Source organism: Monomorium pharaonis, chromosome 2 (genome assembly GCF_013373865.1).
Source record: "Monomorium pharaonis isolate MP-MQ-018 chromosome 2, ASM1337386v2, whole genome shotgun sequence".
Lineage (NCBI taxonomy): Eukaryota > Metazoa > Arthropoda > Insecta > Hymenoptera > Formicidae > Monomorium > Monomorium pharaonis.
Window position 1 is genome coordinate 9,896,663 of NC_050468.1, and position 22,511 is coordinate 9,919,173.

Here is a 22,511-nt window from a genome sequence, read left to right on the forward strand (position 1 = left end):
TTTCCAGCTATATTCGTATTTTTCTCTATCCGTATCTATTTTTATGTATTTCATTTTATCTATTTGTACTTTTATCAAATTTTCTCTCTTACCCACCCATTTACTTTTACATACCTCTATTCTATAAATTTGCGTATGCCAACTTACTTGTTATGATTAATTAGTTGCGATCGCGATCCAAAATCAGGAAGATTTTTTATTTTTAATATTATGTATTTTTATTTTTTATTAGTATTATAGTCAGACATATTAACAATCTTATAACATAATTTTTTTCCATATTTGTTATTCAATTTATATCTAAATAATTTACATTGTTTGTATTGTCTACTTGAAAAAGATTCGTGTAAATATAACGTAAACAATATGTAAATCATCTTAGATTACTTAATTTTGAAATTTATAGCATAACACTACTCCTAAAAGTTATAGCATCAAAGACAATCACAAAACATGGATATTATCTACAGATTTCATCGATATTGGCTACCTAATTTAATATCTACATTTTATAAACATAGAGGCGCTCCAAAACATATAATGCAGGATTTACATTTTATTCGACATTCGATTTACACTCGACTATAGAAATGCCTGGGCCATAGAGTCCCCGCACAGACTTTAGCGGGGATATAATGCATAGTGCATGACGCACAAGAGAATCAATCAATCAGAGTTGTCTATTTCCTTCCCCAGGATAAAAATAAAGACTTCTGATTGGTTAATTCTCTTATGCATTATGCATTTTGTATTATACAGAAGTTTCTGTGTGGCAGCCCTAAGGGCCATCACACACGAAATGGCATAACCTGCATATGCATAGCATAAGAGCTCTAGGCCAATAAGCATCTTATGTATATCAATATGGCGACTTTATGTTGGGAACTGATTGGTTCAACGGTCTTATGCTATGCTTATGCAGCTTATGTCATTTTGTGTGTGATAGCCTTAAGACCGGATCTACAATACGTGTAGTAAGCCTTATGCCATAAAGAATTAACCAATTATATTCGATTATTCTTTTCATATTCAATTATGATTGGTCAGTTTCTTATGGCATAAGGCTTACTACACCTATTGTAGATCCGGCTTAAGGGTGCGTTCCGTTTCACGCATGATACGCATGAATGCATGATGCATCGTTCATCCTTGTTGTTTGTCAAACGTTAAACAAGGATGAACAATGCATTATGCGCATCATGCGTTGAAACGAAAGCCTAAGGCTGCGTTTGGTAACATCATCTGAGTGCTCCGAGTCATCGACATAAGCCCGGATCTACAATAGGTGCAGTAAGCCTTATGCTATAAGAAACTGACCAATTATAATTGAATGTGAAAAGAATAAACGAATATAATTGGTTAATTCCTTAGGACTTAAGACTTACTACACCTATTGTAGATCTGGCCTAAAGCATGGACTGCGCAATGGCAGAGACATGTCCGACCAAAAGAGGGAGACAACTGGTCAAGCGCTGTCTCTGCTAACCAGTAGCATAGTGTGAGCGCTAGACAGAAAAAGAAACTGACTCAGATCACGTCTCCTCTTTGTCTTTCTAAGTGTCTGCCGGATACTTTTCAAGGGCTTTTTGCAGGGAATGCGCAGTCCATGCTTTATGTCGATGTCTCGAGTATCATTCTATAATTGTTCGTTGAATGTGAGACAAGAATAGAATGATACCCAAGAGCACTCGGGTGACCTTTCCGAACGCAGCCTAATTGCACTAATTCAGAGTGTATCTTTCTCTTTTCACATGCTCCCACATTAGAAAGAAAAAAACAAACTCTGAATTAGTACAGTTAATATGATCAGCATTTTTGTTTGCTATCCTCCAATAGAAGAACGTTTTCTACAGACAAAAGTATTGCTCTTCAGAAATCCTATCTCCTATTGGATATCAGATTGTCATACGTCGACTGTCGAACGCAGTGTGAACTGTGTGAATCCTACCTTTAGCTTCTCTCTACATATTCCGATACTTTCTTTAAATTTTATCAGACGTGTAGCTTTTTAATTTTACAATTCAAACTTAGTTAAAAATGTTCAAATTTGGATTTGCCGAAAGTGCGAACGATACTGTTGAAGGTATGGCTAACCACATTGTGATAAGTTTAAAGACACATCTGCTTGTGTTTGTAATTTGAGGTTAGGGCAATATTGAACTATTTTCCCGCGAATATTCAAATTGCATTATTCAATTTTCACGAAATGTACTTACATAAAGGAATTATGTATTTAAATAATTTTAGAAGATAGTGAGCAAAAGGATAGATTAGAATGGATTTCCGCCTTTAAACTCGAAATAACGACCGAACAAATTGGAGCAAAATATGAGACTGATTATTATACAGAGACTAAAGTGTTTCCTGGTTATAATTTAAAATTAATCCGCTCTGATAAAATAACGCAGAATTTAACTGATCAAAATTGCAAGATAATTGTTGAGGCTGAGTCGAAACATTCCGATCTCATTCCAGCAAAATACGAAGGTGATTTTTATAAATTAGAATTTGTTTAAAGTTTTCTTAAGGTTTATTGACAATTTAAATTTTATTTGAATCCGTGAATTTTTATTAATATACGCCTTAAAAATTAATTACGAATTACATATTGAATATTGTATAATTTTATATTTTATATTTGATATTTAATATATTATAATTATATTAATATATGCAATTATTTTTAATATATAACAATCATTATATTAATATAATTGATAATAATTGTTTAATATATTAATATATATTAAATGTTAATTGTATAATTAAGGCGGGTTAAAAATCTGGGAATGTACATTCGATTTGGGTCAGTACATACTGGAGAAGGAAATCGAATTGAAAGACAAACTGGTCATGGATTTAGGATGCGGCGCGGGATTAATTGGTCTTTTGTCTCTTCGCAAAAGTTCAATAGTCCATTTCCAAGATTACGTTCGTATGATTCGTATGTGGTTATTGCATTGAAGTGGGTCGTGGTTAACGAATTAATTTTTATAGAACGCAGAAGTGCTAAAATTCGTAACTATTCCGAACGTGATATTGAATTTTGACGATCATATGACTACACTGACGAAGTGCGAATTTTATGCCGGGGATTGGTCTTCTTTCGCGACATTACTTGACGAAAGTAAAAAGTACGATTATATTTTCACGAGCGAAACGATCTACAACCCGAATAATCATAAAAAGTTGTACGAGATTTTTAAGTCAAAGCTAAAACCTGATGGCGCTGTGTGAGTATACACGCTCCGATGCCTCATTTTTATATCAAAACTTTAGTTTAGAAACGGGTGATTTCTATTAGATTTGTCGCTGGGAAAACATACTATTTTGGCGTGGGTGGTGGAATGAGACAGTTCGAGAATCTCATCTTGAAGGACGGATTTTTCAACAGTGAGTTGGTGTGGAGAAGTCAAGACGGTGATTAATGATTTAATTTAAAAATTTCAGTTTTTATCAAAACTTTTAATTTTAAATATATTTCTTTTCCACCGGTTTAACAATAATAATTATATACATTTCAGGAGTTAATAGAGAAATTCTCAAACTTACGAGGAAATCGTAATAATCAAGAATATCACAAGGTGTATAATATTATTGTCTTCGTAATACTATTATAAGGTATTGATTCGGAATGTTCACACAGCAATCACTTGCTGACAGCTCTTTTGCTGAAAAATTCTCTTCTTACATACGCAAAAATTGTTAATTTTTCTATTTTCTTTTATCAATAAATGTGCTTTTTTTATGGCGAGAGTCTCTCGTACACCCATCCGTCCTCTCCTTTGTGGACGAGAATATTGTCTATATTTTCGTTCGTTTTTGGACGTCTAAAGCGAATTCTATCGTGAAGACGATCACTCTGACCCTGCCAAAACTCCACGGAATGTGGCACGACGAGGAAACCACCCCTGAAATAGGGCATCTGATGTAATGAACATCTTTATAAATAAACGATAATCTATATTTGGAAATTATACACGTAGCAGATGCACGAGGCACTATTAACCGTCCGTCGGAGATAATAAATATATTATAAGTGTTGCGAAACGAAGTGACAGTGTAGTAGTTAAACTATCTGGCAGCATGCCATTGCACGTGTCTATCAGTCTTTTGTGCTTTTATACGTGTTTTTCAGAAAAAAATATTTATATTCGAAATAAGTAATTGAGAAAACAGACAATGATTGACGCATGCGCATGCTCTAATTTAATCACGATTAACTAATTTCAAAATTTTTAATTATAAAGTTATACTTACCAGCAGGCGGGTCTTCTAACTTGGTTCTCTGGAAATTCCGCAACTAGCTCCTTTGCTTTCGCAATGAGAGTCTTTCTACTATCTACCACGGTACTTTGCTTACTGGCTGCAGTCCCGATCTGATTTGCATACGGCCGGCTTTGAAAGTAATGATCTGAATCTTCCGCTGATGTTTTCTTCGCGATGCCTTCGATACGTACCTAAAAATAATCAACAGTAAAAATAAAACAAATTGATTCTGAGAAAAGAATTGATTAAGACTAGAATTGGTGGCATTTTGGCTCCGCTACTAATTTCAATTTTTTTAAATTTTAACAAATAAATAATAGGATTAAATAGTTAAATAACAATAACAGAATAAAAAGGCGAATATGGATCAAACGATAGGTGATGCGTCAAAATCAAAACACACATTCTTCAAAATTTAAACTAGTATGTGTTGTATTTATTGTAAACATATTATGGCATATGTGTCTACGTGATTACTTTTGATTATTGCTGATCCCGTGTCCACTTTATCACTTCATGTCCACTTTATCAGCCCGCATAATTTGCGCTCTCCAGGGTAGGAGAGCGTTCCACCTCGGGATCAGTAATATTCCGCAACACAGAACATCTTTTTTATATAATTTTGTTCTGAAGAAGATTGCATCAAGGAGGACCCAAAACGTATGTATAATACATACTGGTTTGATTTTTGAAGAATCTATGTTTTCAATTTGGTGTATCACACTACTACGTTCGATTCATATTCGCCGTTTTTTTTATTTTGTTGTTATTTTTTCAATTTTTTATATTATTTATATTATTTATATCATTAGAATTATTTATACTATATTCGCATATTTTCAAACTATTCTGTAATACAAAAAATTTTTTTTTTATTGAAAAAGATAAACTATTATTGGAGTCAAAATGGTAGTCGTTCTAGTGTTAAAATGTAAAAATGTTCTATTGCAAAAAATTTGCAATTTAAATAAAATCTGATGTAAAAGAACAATTTAAAAGTCATACACTTCGTTTGAGAGATTCCCAATAAAAAGTCAGCGCTACGTGTGGATTTTCCGCCTGCAAATAAATCAAATAATATAGAATTTGTTTATTTCTTTGGTATCATAAATATCAATTAAATATGATTTAAACTCACTAGTTCGCGGCCTTTTCTGCTCTCGTAATTTGTATAAAACTTGAATCCTTCTTTGCTGAAACCTTTTAACAATACCGCGCGCAAGGACGGTACGCCGTCTCTAAAATAATTTTCACATAAAACGTGAGTGTATTAACAATTATTTGCACAATTTTCTTGCAACCTATTAGCATACGAGTTAAACTCTTTTTTTTCTTGCAACAAATATTTCCATTAATGGTAAAACAATGCTAATTCTCTCCAAACGTTATTGTTATTTCTCAATAATATGTGAAGCGTGTATTTATTATATAATATTATTATGTAAAACGAAATATATTAGAAATTTTTTTTTTAAATTAAAGAAATGTTACCTTGTTGCTGTCGCGAGAAGCACCGCGTTAGGTTCTAAAATTTGTGGACTATTGCAGACCTCCTCGAACCATGCTTTGAACTGTCCGATAGGCTCCTTGGTAATTAAATGATCCTCCATGAATGCCTCATTTTCATCTTTATATTTTATTCGCATATCTGTAGAAAAAGCAATATGAAAATTAGAGATTGTAGTTTACTAAATTTTTAATAACCCAAAAATTTTTTATTTCATTTTTAAATAATTTCTTGATTGTTATATTTTATTAACAATTGTATTATATTATTAATTATTGATAGTATTTTATTTGATTTTATTATTCACACACAAACACAGACACATACACACACACACGCGCGCGCGCAGTTGATTATTAATTAAAACGCTAAATTCCGTAATAAATAATAACATAACAAGAAAGAAAGAAATAATCTTGCAAAAATTTTAATAATAGAGAATAATAAGTCAAGTCATTGATAAATAAATATTTATATTAAAATATAAGAACAATTTTACTTTACTTTGATTGTTTTAATAATAAGACGATATTAAGAAAAGATACATATGTTTAGAAAACGGTTGAAGAACTAAATTGAAAATGTACACAAAATTTTTTATGCGCAAGGTTTCACTTTCGAGAAAGTTTATTTAAAAAATTCGTTATTGAATATAATTACACAATTGTGTAAATATGCTTGAAATTATTAAACCATCAAAAGTTATATATTTTCTACGTAAGGCAGAAACAAATATATTATACTGATTACACATTATTATACAAAACTGAGCTCTGCGTGGCGGTTATTGATTTACCTCCTATGTCAACGGTATAATCCTCATTCCGGAATGACATGGCGTTACACGATCGTGTAAATATACTTGAAATTATTAAACCATCAAAAATTTTATATTTTCTACATAAGGCAGAAACAAATATATTACACATTATTATACAAAACTGAGCTCTGCGCGACGGTTATTGATTTACCTCCTATGTCAACGGTATAATCCTCATTTCGGAGTGACATGGCGTTACACGATCGTGCGTCCGACTGCTTGGAGTGCTTGTGCTTGGACTAGTTGGCCGACTTATAGCAAATGGCACGAACGAAGAGTGGAGAGCGACTGGCGCAAAACGCGCATGCATGAAATGCATCGAGTCGATACGGAGAAAAGGAAGCGGCAACGTCAATGTTATCTTGATGTCGTAAGCTGTTGTCTGATAATGTCAGGAAATTATCCTCATTATCATGTGAAGAATTACTTAACGATAAATAAAGCTGTTTGAAATATTTCGTAGACCAGATTTTTTACATCTTGTATTCAAGTTGCTAAAAATTATAAATCAAGAGAAATCGCTAAAGAATATCATAATATATTTTCTAAAATTTTTTAAAGTATAAAGACATACACAATTTTTTTAGAAAAGAAAGATATACATTCTAGTGATCTAAAAAATATCTTATCTATTATTTTGAGATATCAGGATATGTATGTATGAGGATCTTTTAAAAATGTCTTTTAGAAATCTAATATACATTTTATGACAAATATTTTAAAAATATCTTTTAAAATATCTTTTAGATACATCCTCTAGAAAATTTCTTGAAGATATCTTTAATAAGATATTTTTTAGATATTCACAAGATCTTGACGTTTTTTGGGGAATGTTTGTGATTGGCAAGTAAAAAACAAGTAAAAGGTTCGAAGTCTCAAAATAACATCTCATAAGTCCAAGTCGTCATTGAAATTGTCTTTCCCATTCTCCCATTAGGTGGCGCAAATAAAACGCAGGCTCGTTATATGTTGGCAAAATTTGTAATTATACTGTCATTGCAGTGACAATTTTTTTAAGAATGTTTTAATTCTAAAAGTATTATTGACTATTGGGAAAACAATATGATATAATAATAAATCTTTATTATATAAATCTTTTTACAATTAATTATCAAACGATGAAGCACTGAAGTTAATTACAATTATGAATTAAATTACGATAGGAATGTTGTTCAGATAGTTTTACAATTGAGATACATAAGGCTCGTTATATCTCCTTCGAATAAACTATACATTAAACTATCTTATTCAATAGATAAATATGGCTAAATACAATATAGGGCGGTTGTTCCATCTCCTGATAAACTATGTCGTAAATTATCTACATCTAGATAAATGTCTACACATTCATTAAGATTTGTTTCAATTTATTGGAAAGCTTTATTCAACAAGTTTACCAAGAAGTTGGAAGAATCAGCCCTTAGGGTCCATAGGTATAGCCTGGTCCATAGTTTAAAAACGCAAAAATAAGAAAGCATTTAAATTATCATTTTTATTTGCGAACAGTGAGGCGCAGTCACGCGTTTTGCGAAATAATATGCATAAAACAATTTAAAAAAAAACGTTAAAAACATTTTTTGCGGCAGTATTTGATTGTACATTGTGCTATACATTGCACCGAATTGCGGTATAATTACAAGCAAGATAATTTTCTCTTTGATTGCCTCTTATTGAATAGTGACATTCAATTTTAAGTGTAATAATACGGATATCGACGTTTTTGTTGCGTGAAGCAAAAATCAATTTTATATTTGTATTTTCAGAATCTTCATATATATATATATCTGTATATTTACAAAACTAATTATCATTAATTAACTCAATTTTAAATATAACTTTCATATTCCTTAAATAAACATAACATAATATTATATTTTAGTTATCTTAAACTGTTTCTCATGACTTATCTCATTAAAATTTTGACTTTTACATAGTATCGTCCCGATATTGAAGCCTACCGCTTCTCTGATAGCGGGACTATGGCGGAGCGCTCAAGTTCGCCACGTATAGTTAAGCTCCCGCTGCTGGCAGTGAATTATTTGACGCGATCAGAGGCACTTTGATCATTCCGTCGCTACTTTTCGCGTCTTCAAAATGCGCGTCGTCGACGTAGTTCGTCGTCACAAACGCAACGGTTTTTGTGGGAAGCACGGTGTTCGTCGGTCTTGAAACTCGCTCGATTTTCCCAGTGCGATCTCGATTCGTCTGTTTATCATGAACTTGCGTCGCATCATTTGCAATGATCTGTGACCCGATCTTTTGCGAGAAGATCGCGTTACGATCATTTTGCGTGTCATTGGCTGTGCGCACTCGTAACCGTCGCCGGCGCGTTTTGTTCGCGATCGTGGTACTATTTTCGTTATTCTTGATAACTGCGGTAGTGCTTCTTGGTGTTTCGATTGTAGTCGAGATTGTTTCGTTCAAACGACGATTTCCGCTGTTGTCGGCGGACGCGATCGAGTCCGTGCAGTTCGGCGGTGGTTTCCGATGCAGATACGTGATCGGCCAGTGTCTACCGTAGTAACCAGCATCATACGGTTGATTGGGACGATCGTAGCGATCCTCACTGCTAATCATCGGGTGGTTCGGTCGTGGACTTGGGAGATAGGGATAATACTTTTCGCTGCAAGGACGCCATTGATCTTCCGACAATCCCACGTAGCACCTGAAATTGATTTATATTTAACGCTGATTTCTTCATTTACACTTATTTTGATAAAAAAATCTTTTCTTTATCATGTTTAACATAAAGACTGTCACCGTGAAATAAAGCTGGATGTAAAAGCTGGAGTGAAAATGGAGTCAACAGAAAAGCAAAAGTATTCTAGAGATGTTGCATATGACGTGCGAATTAAAATTTTTTCATACCGAATCGAACTTTATTTCTTTGTTCGAATTCAAATTTAATCGAATCGATTCGTAATATAACGTTTAATAACTTTCCTTAACATTATTTTTAATTAACAATATAATTATTATTGAAATTGAATATTAATACATAAATAGTATTAAAGCAGATTTCTATATATTAAAAAAACAATTGATTATTACATATAAAAAAGTAACTTTAAATATAATTTTATAAGATTAATCTATATATGATTTATATTAGAACTTCTTAGATTCGAAGTATTCGAATAATTTAGATTCGAATATTTTGTACATTTCTAACGCTATGATATATCATATAATAATAATATACCATGGATAATGATATCCTTGTGAATAGCCGCAATGCTGAGTCGGCGCACAGCAATAATCCCAGCTGTCGAATTCGCCTCCTTCGGTCTCACACGCCCAAAATCCAGCAATTTTATTTTTTTCGCATTTTGTACCTTTCTTACACGGGTAACCATTTACCGTGTAATGTTGGAAGGTCGACGATTCATCCGCTGATTTAGAAAAAAATTAATTAGATCACTTTTGGCAAAATTTTGCGAATAATTATAAATAGTTTGTAATTGTCAGATCTACTCACGATAAAAAGATCCGAATCCACCATATCCGAATTTATCACCATAACCATATCCATAACCACCAGGAGAGTACGGTTTGCTAGGATCAGGTCTATCAGGATCAAATGGTCTCACTCCAATACCCGGTTTTGTAAAGAAAGGTCTTGGATCAATATAAATATCGGGTCTCTTATTCGGGTATCTGCCGGGAAAGTCTGGTTGCGAATAGTCTGGAGACTGTGGCTTCAACGGGTGTGGTCTATCAAACACATGATCGTCATTGAGCGGATAACCAGTGACCATACAATAAGGATCCAGATCCTTCCACGCGTAAAGAACGTGATCGTTGTCATAAATGTAATCTAAACCCGGTCGCAAGTCCCTTATAGGTACGTCACTGAGCAAACAATTCTCTCGTGTGCCATGCGTAGTGAGCCTAGAGATTAAACAAAGTTAACATCCAATTAATAAAAATTAAAGCTAATTAATATTATTTCAAGAATTGTACTATAAAAGAATAAAGAAATTGTTTTATTTGTTTTATTGATTTTGATTAAAAATAAATTTCAATTAAGGAATTACATGTTGTAATGGCTATTATAAGCATGCACATTGTCGATATATTAATTTATTCAATTCAAAACATCCCAAATTTTTTTTAGCATTTGCTTACTTGTAACTGTAGGACATGCAAGGAACGGAATCAGTTTCTCTCATTCTCGAGCATTTTTGCCGACAATCCTGTTCTGAATTTACATACGTTGCGAAGAGAACAGCATAAGGTGTCAATTTACAAGGCTTAGTATATCCAGAATAGCATACTGTGAAAAGATTTATTAATAAAAAAATTTATTTGATTGCAATTATGTTCAATTGTCAAATAACGACATAAAATAATTGGTATAATGAACGTGCATGCGTTAAATCAATGTCTTACCTTCGTTTCCTGGTTTGCCATTGAAACGTCCCATATTAAAGAATGGTACAGCGTAAGGTTCGCATCCTCTGCCAAAGCTACCTCTTTCGTATAATTCCGCGCCGTCCATGTCCGGCATATTAGTAGGGTTGATATCTTGCGACGGCCAATCGCTTAGGTAACAATTAGTTAAATCCGATTGTCCTTGTTCCGATTGTCCGTACCTGAAATATTTTGTAATATATTAAACGATACTTTATCAAAAAATCCATTTAATTTAGCTTACTGTCAACTTTAGCCAGTGGCACTTGTTTTCGTGCTGGATTGTTTGTTGGACAGAAATAGTCTGTTCTGATTGGTACGTTTTCATTCATTTTCAGAAATGCAGCAATTTTTCAGAACAGAGTATTTTCATTCAACAAGTAATCCAGTATGAAAACAAGTATCGTGTGCCGTTGGTTTTTGACATGAAAGACTTACTTGAACGCAAAACTTCTACACATAAAGTCTTGTGTTGTCATACATTCTGCTTGACACTCTCCCAGATTGTCGACTGTTGATGATTTTCTAACGACATCCGTCGGCATTCCAAATCCGCTTCTGACTCTCCAAAAACATTCTAGAAAAGTTTTATTTAAAAAAGTCTTCGTGACTCTTGTGAATAGTATAAAACGAAGAGAGAGAAAGAAACATGCAATTTATTGCAGTTTGTCGATTTTAGTTGTTACCGGAAACACAAAGCGGAACGCATAACATGTAGTAATGCAATCGGGGCAGTAGTGCAATGCAAGTTGCATTATTTGAAAGATAATGTCATTTAAAATAAAATTTAGAAATAAACTTCTCCAAGTAAAATTTAAGAATCGAAATAATATATAAAAATAATAGTTACGAAATGCATTTATATTAAAAGAATAATTCGTGGTAAAGTTACTTCAATCAAATTGTATACCATCTGGAGGATGCGAACTCGGTTCTCTCCTCGTGCCGCATGTTCTCGAGTTGGCGATCATGGCGTAAATATCGTAATCACGATCTGGCTCGAGATCAACGTAAAAGTTGAGATCCTTGTACGAGACGTCGCTAAGAAGACAATTGTCCGTAGGGTCCGTGGGTGCTACGTTGTATCTGTCCAATTATATAATATCACATTATACAAAAATTAAATAGTAAATTAAATCAATGCTAAATTTCGTCATATTACTGAAAATAGTCGTATTACATTTTTTTTTTACTATGGGTTATTAAAATGTACCTGTAGCTAAAACTCATGCAGGTATAGCTCTTCTCGTTAATGCACAGGCTCTCGCACTGATCCAGATTTGGCGTTAGGTATGTCTTCCGAACGACCCCTCTGCTGAGCCTGAATCCCGCACCGGCTCGGACGGAGCACTCCTCAGTTTTTCCGCTTCCGCCGTAAAGCGAATCCTGATCAGCCGGCATGTAATTGTCGCCATATCCAAATGCGCCACCGTAATTGTAAAACTCGCCATAGAATTGGTCACTCTCATAGGGATGCAGTGGTTTAGGCTGCGATTTCGGATAGTACTTCGGTATGTCAAACTTTCCTACATAATTCGTGTTGTAGCCGTAAGAGCCGCCGTAAACGGTTCCGTAAGAACCCCAGTCGCGAGTTGGATCTTTTCGATGGTCCGGCAAATATGAGCCAATTTCGTTTGTACCTGCGAAAAATGTATAACGAAAAATGCATAAACAATAAATCCGGTTTAAAATAAACAAGCGCGAACAACACTAATGAGCAATTTATTTTAGAAAATGCGCCGCGAGTGCTCATCGAAGTTGTTTATTTGTTTTTCGCATTCGTGTACATATTTGATCTGAATTTAGCTTTACACGTTGTATGTACCAAGAATTCTTTGTAAAAAAAATGAGGCATCATCTTAGGTCTATGTTTAACCCTATCATTCTGTTTAGATCTATTTAACCTAAAATGTATTTTATTTACTTACTAATATTTTATTTCAAAATTCTTTCTCTTGCATTTGACGACACTTTGCCTGTTAATGTAAGATCTCTTTTCTGTAACTTTTTTTTACTTTAGAGCGTTTTGATCATATTGATCCACGGTATGCGATAGGAAATTCAGATAGAACAGCGAGATTAAATGTTTAAAATATTACCTATATCATAATCGTTCCTTCTATTCGGATATTCCGTCCACGAGTTTCTGTTATAAAAGTCATCGTTGATAGGTCGTCTAGATGGAAATCGGCCGCTGTAGGCAAATCGATCTTCTGGTCTCGTCATCGGGTATCCACCCCGTACTGAATTGGGATAATCCCTTCGACCAAACGTATCGTCATACAGTCCATGTTGAGGATATCCGTAACCAACCGGTGGTCGTCGATCGTGTTCCGCAGGTCTAGGTGCGTAATCCAGAGGCCGTGATGGTATTTCGTTCGTAGGACGCCGATCGAAATCAAACGGTCGCGGAATTTCCTTCAAGGGGCGACGATCGTAATCCAAAGGTCGTGGCACTTCGTTCAAGGGTCGTCGATCCAGAGCATAGGGTCTTGCGTCAAATTTTGTTTAAATTAGAAGCGAAATTTATTTCGTCAGAACGATGAGTAAACAAAGGAAGTGCATTAAATTCACGCTTGAGCGATTGGTTAAACGAAAACAATTTGTTGAATTGTTTCCGAGAAATACGCATCCTTCGTTTTTTTTTGTAAATTGTCATAAAAATAAATTTTCTTCCATAAAAATAAATTTATAGACAGCAATAATGGGATTTCTCAAGGATTATTTAAATAGAGAAAGGATTCTTTTTGCTAGAATATCTTTGCTAAGAAAAAATTAACTGGATATAAATGAAAATAATTGTGTTAAATTATATCACAACAATTATATAGGACTCAAATTGTTTGCTTGAATGTCGAAACTTTTTCTGCATTGTTCATCACGTTTAAACGTCCTTCATAATTATTTTACTGATCTAATAAAATTCTTTTCAGATTTATAACTAGCTAATTTTTTAGATTCTTTAGATTCTAGCACAATTGTTCTTTCTATATATTTTGTCATAAAAAATTCTCTCTGTACAAATAATCCTTGAAAAATATAATTATTGTTTTTAATAATTACATATACATATAATTACAACAAAATTATTTTAAGATTTATATATAACTATATTTTAAAGAAATATAATATACTGAATTAAATAGTAACTAGTTTAAATAAAAAATTTAATAATAAAGTTGAAAAGTTAATAATTAAATTTAATTAAATTTAAATAATTTTAAATAAGTACATTTTTTAAATTACTAATACTTATTTTTTAAACACAAATTTTTGACTTATTAACTTTTTCATTCAATATTTGTTATTTTAACATTTTATAATTCATCAAATTCAAATTAATTTAGTTAAAAAATAATGTTAACTTAACTAACCTTATAATATGTAATAGTTTTTTAGTGTTATCCATGAATTCTTAATCATTGTACCTTGTATCTGGTTTTTCATTGGGAGAGTAAGGTGGACCATAAGTTTGACCAGGTCTGGACGGTTGGTTCCACCAGGGTGGCCGCGTTTCAGGCGTATTTATCACACAATTTGGATCCTTCTCATAATAATCACACTGAGGATCCGACATAAAGTCCCGATGGAAATCCATACGAGAATAAGGTACCGATGTCATCTCACACATTCCTCTCGCTCCATGTCCAATGCGTCTTTTTCGACAAAATCACGATTACTCAGTGATAAATAAATTCGTCGTCAATTTCAATTATTTGTTATTAATGTTTTATCGTATATTAAATGTATTAATTGGATGTTGGAAAACAATAGTAACTTTCTCGACGCGCGTGCGTGATAGTTCTCCTCGACGGAGAAGCGTGTCACAAATTGTGGTGCGATCAAATTGTCCGTGATGCAATCGCACGGTGGGTCATGCATATGTACATACTGTATTTTGCGTGTGCATCTGATAATACGTACCCTACATATATACGCACGTGTATGTAGAAACGCGTAAAATCGTGGAATGATTCCAAGCGTGAATAATCACGTTCAACTGTTACGTGAATTATTTTTTGGCTATTTTGCGAGAATTTTATCGAAATATATGGACATCTAATTAAAAGCCGTAGGGACTAAAACTAACTTCATTGAGGAAGTTTTGTTTCAAAGCCTGACTGTGTTTACAACTGTGTTTGGAGTTAATTTCAATGTGTGATAGATTTTAGATGTTTAGAATTCAGAATTATATTGCTCATTTGCACAACAATACTATAATTTAAAAAATTGTCATTTCTGCAAAAAAAAAAAGAATTCCACTGAAAAGTTAATAATTCCTTTATTGCTGTAATTAGTAGATCACATAAAAAAATCACATTTAAAAACGATATTAACGATTCAATATACACAAATTGGAAAGCTGTGTTTTTAGTTATGTTGTAGGAAATGAGCGATATAAATGAATCTAATTTTCCAAATATGTCTTTAATTGAAATACTTAGGAAATTACCTATAATTGAAGCCCTCACAAGTGAAGAGCTTCTCGTAGTCGCAAGCGCGATGACAGTCCTCGATCCTTTCGCATTCGATGGCACGTCTGACATGCAGATCCAAGCTTTTCTTGCCGGATAGCAGTCTTCTGTAGCACGCTGTAGCAAGGAAAAAGAAAAAGAAATTTTAATTTCGCACTTTTTACAATCGTCTTTACGGTTTTTTTTGCCGCGCGACTTACGCGAACACTCGTCGTCTACTATAACTATCGAGCTCGAAGTGGCCCGTCGGACAATCACGGCTAACACAAAGGTCCACAACCACCGTCGACGTATCGACATGATTCCCACGTTCGATCAACGACTCAGTTTAGCGGAGTGAACGTACCATCCGAATCGAGATCGCGCAAGAGACACGACGCGAACGTATGCAAGACAATTCTTGCCTCAGCGTTCCGAGTTTTCCTTCGAGCCGCGATTTGTTCTCGCGATATACCGTGAGCCGCAGCGAAACGTAGCCATTTTGGTCTCTCGAGAGAATTTTCACCCCGATTTAAACCACCCCCCGATTAGCCGCACTCGCGGATGTATTCGCGCAAAAAATGGCGCGAACTGAAAATCACGCAAAAAGTAAGTAGCGGAGAAATTACGGGCTCGCGTCGTTTTATAGAAAAGTGAACGTTTCCGCGAGGATAGTGGGAGGAACTGCTCACACGTCGGGGGAGGGGTCTCAGCGTTACATGATCATTAATGATTCCACTTACTATTATTTTTCTTTGCTCATGGACACGCGAGCGTTTCATTCTCTGGCCGAGCATCATCATTTGGTATTTTGTGCAATTGATTCACGAGTCGTTCGTCGTTTTGAATAATTGCAGGATGTAAACCTTAATTGAGACATGACGCTGCAAGAGTCCATCTTTATAGCGCTGTTCGGCTTGTTTTATTGAAATCGGCATTGTTTCCTCGTGTTTTAATCAATATGTAACATTTTTACCAAGAACTTATTATATTTGTCATTCAACTCGTTTACTAATAACTTTTTTTGTATTTTTGACCGAGATATATACGAGATTATTACTTATTCACCGTAAGATCTCTACCTAGAAACCAACTGCCGGAACCATTTGCATTTTTCCGTCGTTAAAAAGAACTTTTGTGCCAAGGAGCACAGCAAAGAGGAGTGACATCATTTTAGAAGGGATATGCTATCGCGTGTCCTCCAAGATATTCGTCAGGGTCACAATTACCTCAATTATTTCAGCCAGCCTGGCTTTTAATGTCGCACCATAATTTTAGTAAAGCCATACTTCCGCGATTTGAGTCAGCTAGGCTTAATAATTATTACGATCTTCGTGTGACTGTTATAATTCGAATTTCAAGATTGCTCGAGAAGCAATTCGATGACGAAATTTTATAAATCGTCTCGCATCCGGCGTGCCCTATCGATTGCAACAATTCCTGATCAAAACGGCGGACAGGCTACGCGCAATTTAATTCGAAGCGCAGGCAGGAATAAGGGATTAGCTGTCGAAAGTAAAAGCGTTTTATGCTCGTCAGATCACGCGAACCGGAAGCCGAGCGTCCTGTAGTGTCTCGGCATTTATATCTCTCCCTTGTGCAACCTGTCATGCACTGCAGTGGCACAATCGCGAAAAGTCATCGGGTTTTCTTAGCCGGTCGTTGCTCGGACGGCAAACAATTTCGCGTAAAGGAAATTATTGTTCCTAGATGCTCTGAAGACATATACTTCTTGTAATTATTATATAACTGAGTAGATATTATGTATTTTCACTTTTATTAAAATATTTATTATTTACAAATCTCCGAGAAACATATCGAATTATTTAGTTATGCCAAGTGACTCGATAGGCAAGAAGATGCGCATGAACTGTGCGATAAGAGCGGCTAATGCCGGAAATCAACGGAATGTAGCGAGCTAATTCGCATACAGTTTAAAATCCGTGTCAATGCCGTTGCCATTTGTCAATCGGCAGTTTGTAGATGAACGCGGCTCGATAAACCCTGGCAGTTGGCTGCAATCGTTGAATTAAGCCAGTTGATGGTGTAGGATAATTAATTAACGATGTAAAATAATGTACCGTGCGGCAGCATTTTCTGTCATCTCTGACTTCTAGCCTCACAAATCGCGGCAAAAAAAAAATATATATATATAATTAATCTATTAAAAATATGTATTTTTTCATTTAATATAAAATAACATGAAAATTATTTAAATAATTAGATAATTTGAATATGATGTTATATTTGTAATTTAATAGGAAATGAATGTATTTCATTCTATGTCCGAATAGTGTGAATAAATGTAACAGAACAATGTCGTTTTATGTGAGAGAGTGATAATCACCCTGTGGAACACGACGCGAGCATAATGCAATCGTGCGATTGCTGCATAGAAAAATTGAGGTTGCGCCTCACATATGCGACGTAACTGCAGCAACAAGTGTCCGAAGATTTGTGTCTCCGGTCTTTCGTGTATGCCTCGTTAAAGACAGAGATTCGCGTTTCCGTTTCTCGAGGTGCTAGACTTACGTGCCGAAAGCTTACGCATTATACGCGCGCGGATTACGTGCAAGGAAAACGTTAGCAGAGAAACGCGATAGGTCATCAGCGAAATTGAATTAAAGTACTCACATTTCGATTTTTCGGGAATCCTTGCGCCGAATTCACTGAACATCGTTAACAGTCCTGGATTCCAGAGGTTGGAAGTATCCTTGAATCCTCCGTTCGAGATCTTTGCCTCCTTGGTCTCAAAGCCATAAGAATTGATAGTAGGACGAGAGCTTTTGCGAAAATTGTCATGTCCTGCGACTAACTCGTTCTGTTTCGGCTTCGTGATAATCCCTTGACTTTTGTACACGTTATTCAGAAATTCTTGATGTTTATCAAAATGATTCGTGATGCGATGCTTCGTTGAATCGTAATTATTCCAAAATCCGAAATCCGTCGGAGATCTATTTTTGGAGCCCCCATCGTAAATGAAAATAGGTCTCGAGAAAATATCGAAGGGTCCGTTATGAACGGTGAGAGCCTTGTATGAATGAAGATCGTTATCTAAATTTGATTCAAAGTTCAAGTGATTGATACCGGTGAAGGGATTTTGAAAGGACGGGCCAAAATTTGGACGACCGTACTTCGATTGTGGATGAGTTTTTTGACCAAAGGTCGGCTTTGAGTGTAAATATAAATCATTATAGTCGACTTTCGCGTGGTTAATTTCGAAAGGGTTGCTAGTGGGTGATATCGGATTTCTGTTTCTAACGATATCGATGATCCGCCGCTCGTCGTCGATAGAAGGCACGTATCCTCCTTGATATGAAAGGCCATTGAAGTTAGGCATCTTCCCCACGGTTCTTCAAATTTTAAAAATATTATAATAATTAACAGTTTCGTATTTTTTTTTAAATTGTATTTTTTTAATCAAATTAATTTTTTACAACACGAGTATAAAATAATTTAATTTAGAGATTAAAATAATATTTGACAGTTATTAAAAACATTTTTTTGAAAGTGTAGATATGTGTATTTTGACACAACCTGTTACAAAACAACATTAACGAATACGAAACTTTCCTACTTTTACATATGCGTCTTCGTATAAGCGTTCCTATATTTCTGCCATAAATACTTTTATCTATCTCACGGGAAGTTGAGATAAGAATAAACAATGGAGGTGCTAATGACGAGATTGTTCCCCTTTGAAATTAATAATCGGATAGTCGTATACCTTGGAGGTGACAGGAAACTTGGCATTGACGGGCCCAAAAGGCCGTTTCCGAATATCGTGGTCGGCACCGTTTCGTTTCTTCTTTCTTGTCCGATGCCACCGCTTCCCATCTTGTAAAGTCGATCTGACTCGCAGTGTGGCGAACGTTGACTCCTCACGTAGACATCGTAATCGGCGTGACTTTGTAGTTCTTCAGGCTTAGGTATGTTCGCACTCAACGCACATGTTCCGTTACCCTTGATACCAATCCTAAATCAATACACAAAGACGATTTCAGAGAGTTACATATCACTAATCACATAAAAACAAAAAATTACATAATCTTCACACTTTATATTCTCTCTCGTATATTGTAATTGTAAATTTTTATTGCAGTAACATTATTATTACCCGAAAGTAAACGCATTGCAGGAATTTCTCCTTTTCGAGCACTCGTCCTCGCATTCCGAAATGCTACCGACCGCAACGTTGGAAAAGATATCCGTGTCCGGTAATTTGAATCCGATGGCTATTCTCGTGTAGCAATCTGCATGATGTAATTATTACATTTAATTGTTGTATTCAGCATTGTTTGGTGACCAACCATTGTCACTTACCATTCGCGATTATTACAAGTTGATTATCAATCGTGAGACCAATCGAGTGCGATACTCGACAGGCTCGCAGGAAATAGATGATAAAAATGAGAAATCCCTGCTGATGTCCCATTGCTTTTAATAAAGTCTTCGTATTTTGAGGATACTCACTTCACTTTCACATAATGTACGCAACTTTCTGTTTCCACAGTTTTCATAGAAATGATTCTCATTATTCTACATTATTATGATCACCTAATTTATTCTCAATAAAAACGTGACAGGAAGTATATTTACGTTTCAATTAATCTTGGTTTACTCTTCCAATCCTCATTAGTACACACGTGAACGCTTTAGTTATTGCTTTCTAGCCGTTATCTGGCGTTCTATTCTGTCCGCGATCTATGAATCACGGTTCATTCACACGAGACGTCCCTGAAAGAGCGTCCATTCGACGGAAGATACGCATACGTGATGAGCGATCGCCGCGATTACGGACGTTAATTGTCAACAAAGCCTTTCCAATGACATTACAGACGGTATAATTCAAGAAAAAAAAATCGTAAAACGGCGTACACGTCGTGCAGTCGCAAAAGTAATCCTCGTCGTGGAGAAAATTTGTCTACCTTTCGACGTAAAAAATCGATTTGGAGATCACTATGGGAGATTCGTATTCACTGGATCACCGAATCGATCAACATCCCACGGCGAAGTGAAGATCGCTCCGGTCTCCGCACGAATGGTCTATCTTCTAGCTTCTTCCGGCAATATTAACGAGCGTCCGTTCCTTTAATTAACGGTCCGAGTGTAATTAGCGTGTCGTCCTTGCCACGGTTCATTATACTTTCGCGTACGGAACCCCTCGTGTCGTGCTTCTTACGATTGACTCACAACTGAGAGCACCGTGTAACTGTATCATTGTCTTATACAGCAGAGCCGGCATTATGATCGTCTCTTCTGCCTCCTCCGCTTGTGCCGTTTTCTTCTCTTCCTCCTTTGTCTTCTCCTACTCGCTCCTTTGCGTGACGCTTGCACGCTCAAAGGAGCTCGTACTCGCTCCTTTGAGAATCCGCGCGCATGCGAATCTCTTTCTCTCTCTCTCTCTCTCTCTCCTCTTTTCCTTCGCTATGCAGTTTTCGCGCCTGCATTTAATTAACGCACCGGCGAACGGAGTAGATTACGATGCTCGTAGTATTGCGGAATCGAATTGTGTACTCCTCGTGCATTCGCGTAAATTATCCACGGTATTTCATACAAATTTAGTTAGAAACATTCTTAATACCAAAATTATTTAATGTGTGCTTTTTTAATATCTTTTTTTCTTTAACGAGTTTAGTTTTTATGATAACAGCTCTCTTATTTTTTAAGAAATCTCTGTTGCGATCTACTCCATTCACCGAAGGGCTCCGATTACCTCACTCGGAGAAACTCGATTGTTAACAGGAAGAAAGTGAAAATGCATCTGTTGCAACGGCATGACGAGATGAAATTCTTCTTGTTTGGCAAACCTCGGAACTCAAGTTCTCTCGTGCGCACGTGTCAAGAACTCAAAGGGTATAATTTTCTTGCGTCGCGGGCGTGTCGAGAAGGGCGTGTAAAATCGCGCCGGTTCCCTTTGCGTAAAATCGATCTACAGTTACGTCGATGCGGCGCGATTGCGGTTAGTCAATCTTCTACTTACTGTTTTATAGCCTATTGTCCTTAAACGACAATAAAACTCCATTATGCTCGCGCGGTATGCTAATCGATCTCTCTGTTATTAGAAAACATCGCTTTTGCTCGCTGCATTACTTTCGACTAATTACTACTCCTTTTACTCGTGCGAAAGCGTAATCACGTCTTCGCGATTATTATGTCTATCTCAAAGTTACACTACATTTCAGAAACGAACGGATAGTTAATTATAGTTTAACGGTACGCATATCCTCATATCTTTCCGGTTCTGTATTCGGCATGATGATTTATCTATCTATTCGAAAAGAGTATAATTGGTCAAAAAAATTTACCGTTCGGTAATTAATATAGCTATTTGCAATAATGTAATTTGGTGATTCAATACACTGAGAAATAAATGTTGTTAATTAGACTATATTTTCAACTTGATTAAATTTTTTCAGTTTTAGTATTTGTGCATTTAATGCTTTTATGAATTAAATACATAAAATATTTGAACTTCAATTTAAGTATTTATATATTTCATTGAAATAGATAAATACTTGAATTGAAGAAATTTAATCAAGTTAAAAAATTTAGTCAAATTAACAACTTTTTTTCTCCGTGTATTAATTAGAAATGTTTTTTGTGCTCTCTCACAACTGTACATTTTCTAAAATTCTTTATACTCTTCACACATATTAGAGCTCGTATATTTTTTTTCATCTAAATCCTTCGCATTGCGTGAGCTTAAGGTCTCCCTCTTTTTCCTACACACACACACACACACACATAGAAGCCGGGGTGTGTTTGAATTATATCAGTGTGAAAACGTGAGTTTCGGGTTTCTTGACTCCCGCACGCGTGGCCGACCCTGAGCACAGAGCGCGTCTTGCCGGTTGCGCGTAAGTTTCGAAGACGCCGCCGCGTAGTCCTAATGGGCCTAGATGCATAGTAAACGGACGCTTACATAACGAAAATGGGATGAGTTACACGTAGACAAAGCTGGGACGTCACGCTCCGCGAGGCCCGGCCTGGAGTGAGAATGAGTCATTGTGTGATTATCACTCTCTGTCGTAGCGAGACGAGCAGA

The 22,511-nt window shown here is 35.4% G+C and overlaps 3 protein-coding genes across 7 annotated transcripts; 1 reads left to right on the plus strand and 2 right to left on the minus strand.

Annotated features, from left to right (window-relative positions):
- The first annotated feature begins 1,547 nt into the window (after positions 1-1,547).
- Positions 1,548-3,748, plus strand: LOC105832074 (histidine protein methyltransferase 1 homolog). Of its 2 annotated transcripts, none has more exons than XM_012672703.3 (6): positions 1,548-2,083; positions 2,251-2,487; positions 2,771-2,931; positions 2,998-3,233; positions 3,305-3,420; positions 3,525-3,748. In XM_012672703.3, exons 1-6 carry the CDS (start codon positions 2,038-2,040, stop codon positions 3,563-3,565), a joined length of 837 nt encoding a protein of 278 aa, XP_012528157.1. In that variant the 5' UTR covers positions 1,548-2,037; the 3' UTR covers positions 3,566-3,748. The 2 variants fall into 2 exon arrangements, with proteins under 2 accessions (XP_012528157.1, XP_012528156.1); XM_012672702.3 differs by having other exon boundaries at positions 1,553-2,083; positions 2,248-2,487.
- LOC105832075 (pyridoxine-5'-phosphate oxidase) lies at positions 3,445-6,992 on the minus strand. 4 transcript variants are annotated; one of them, XM_012672706.3, is made up of 7 exons: positions 6,748-6,992; positions 6,573-6,637; positions 5,761-5,917; positions 5,408-5,507; positions 5,275-5,328; positions 4,261-4,460; positions 3,445-3,911 (listed from the first exon to the last, which is right to left on the minus strand). In XM_012672706.3, the coding sequence occupies exons 2-7, from the start codon at positions 6,610-6,612 to the stop codon at positions 3,746-3,748; spliced, it is 717 nt and encodes a 238-aa protein (XP_012528160.1). In that variant the 5' UTR covers positions 6,613-6,637; positions 6,748-6,992; the 3' UTR covers positions 3,445-3,745. The 4 variants fall into 4 exon arrangements, with proteins under 4 accessions (XP_012528160.1, XP_012528159.1, XP_028050276.1 ...); XM_012672705.3 differs by having other exon boundaries at positions 6,573-6,673; positions 6,748-6,991; XM_028194475.2 differs by having other exon boundaries at positions 6,573-6,991.
- Positions 6,993-7,659: 667 nt separating this feature from the next.
- On the minus strand, positions 7,660-21,919 carry LOC105832072. Its single transcript, XM_012672699.3, has 15 exons — positions 19,787-21,919; positions 19,581-19,716; positions 19,191-19,439; positions 18,098-18,816; positions 15,463-15,601; positions 14,438-14,665; positions 13,109-13,500; positions 12,223-12,649; positions 11,920-12,095; positions 11,448-11,586; positions 10,989-11,191; positions 10,725-10,872; positions 10,075-10,487; positions 9,799-9,988; positions 7,660-9,261 (listed from the first exon to the last, which is right to left on the minus strand). The coding sequence occupies exons 1-15, from the start codon at positions 19,896-19,898 to the stop codon at positions 8,607-8,609; spliced, it is 4,326 nt and encodes a 1,441-aa protein (XP_012528153.1). The 5' UTR covers positions 19,899-21,919; the 3' UTR covers positions 7,660-8,606.
- Positions 21,920-22,511: the final 592 nt, after the last annotated feature.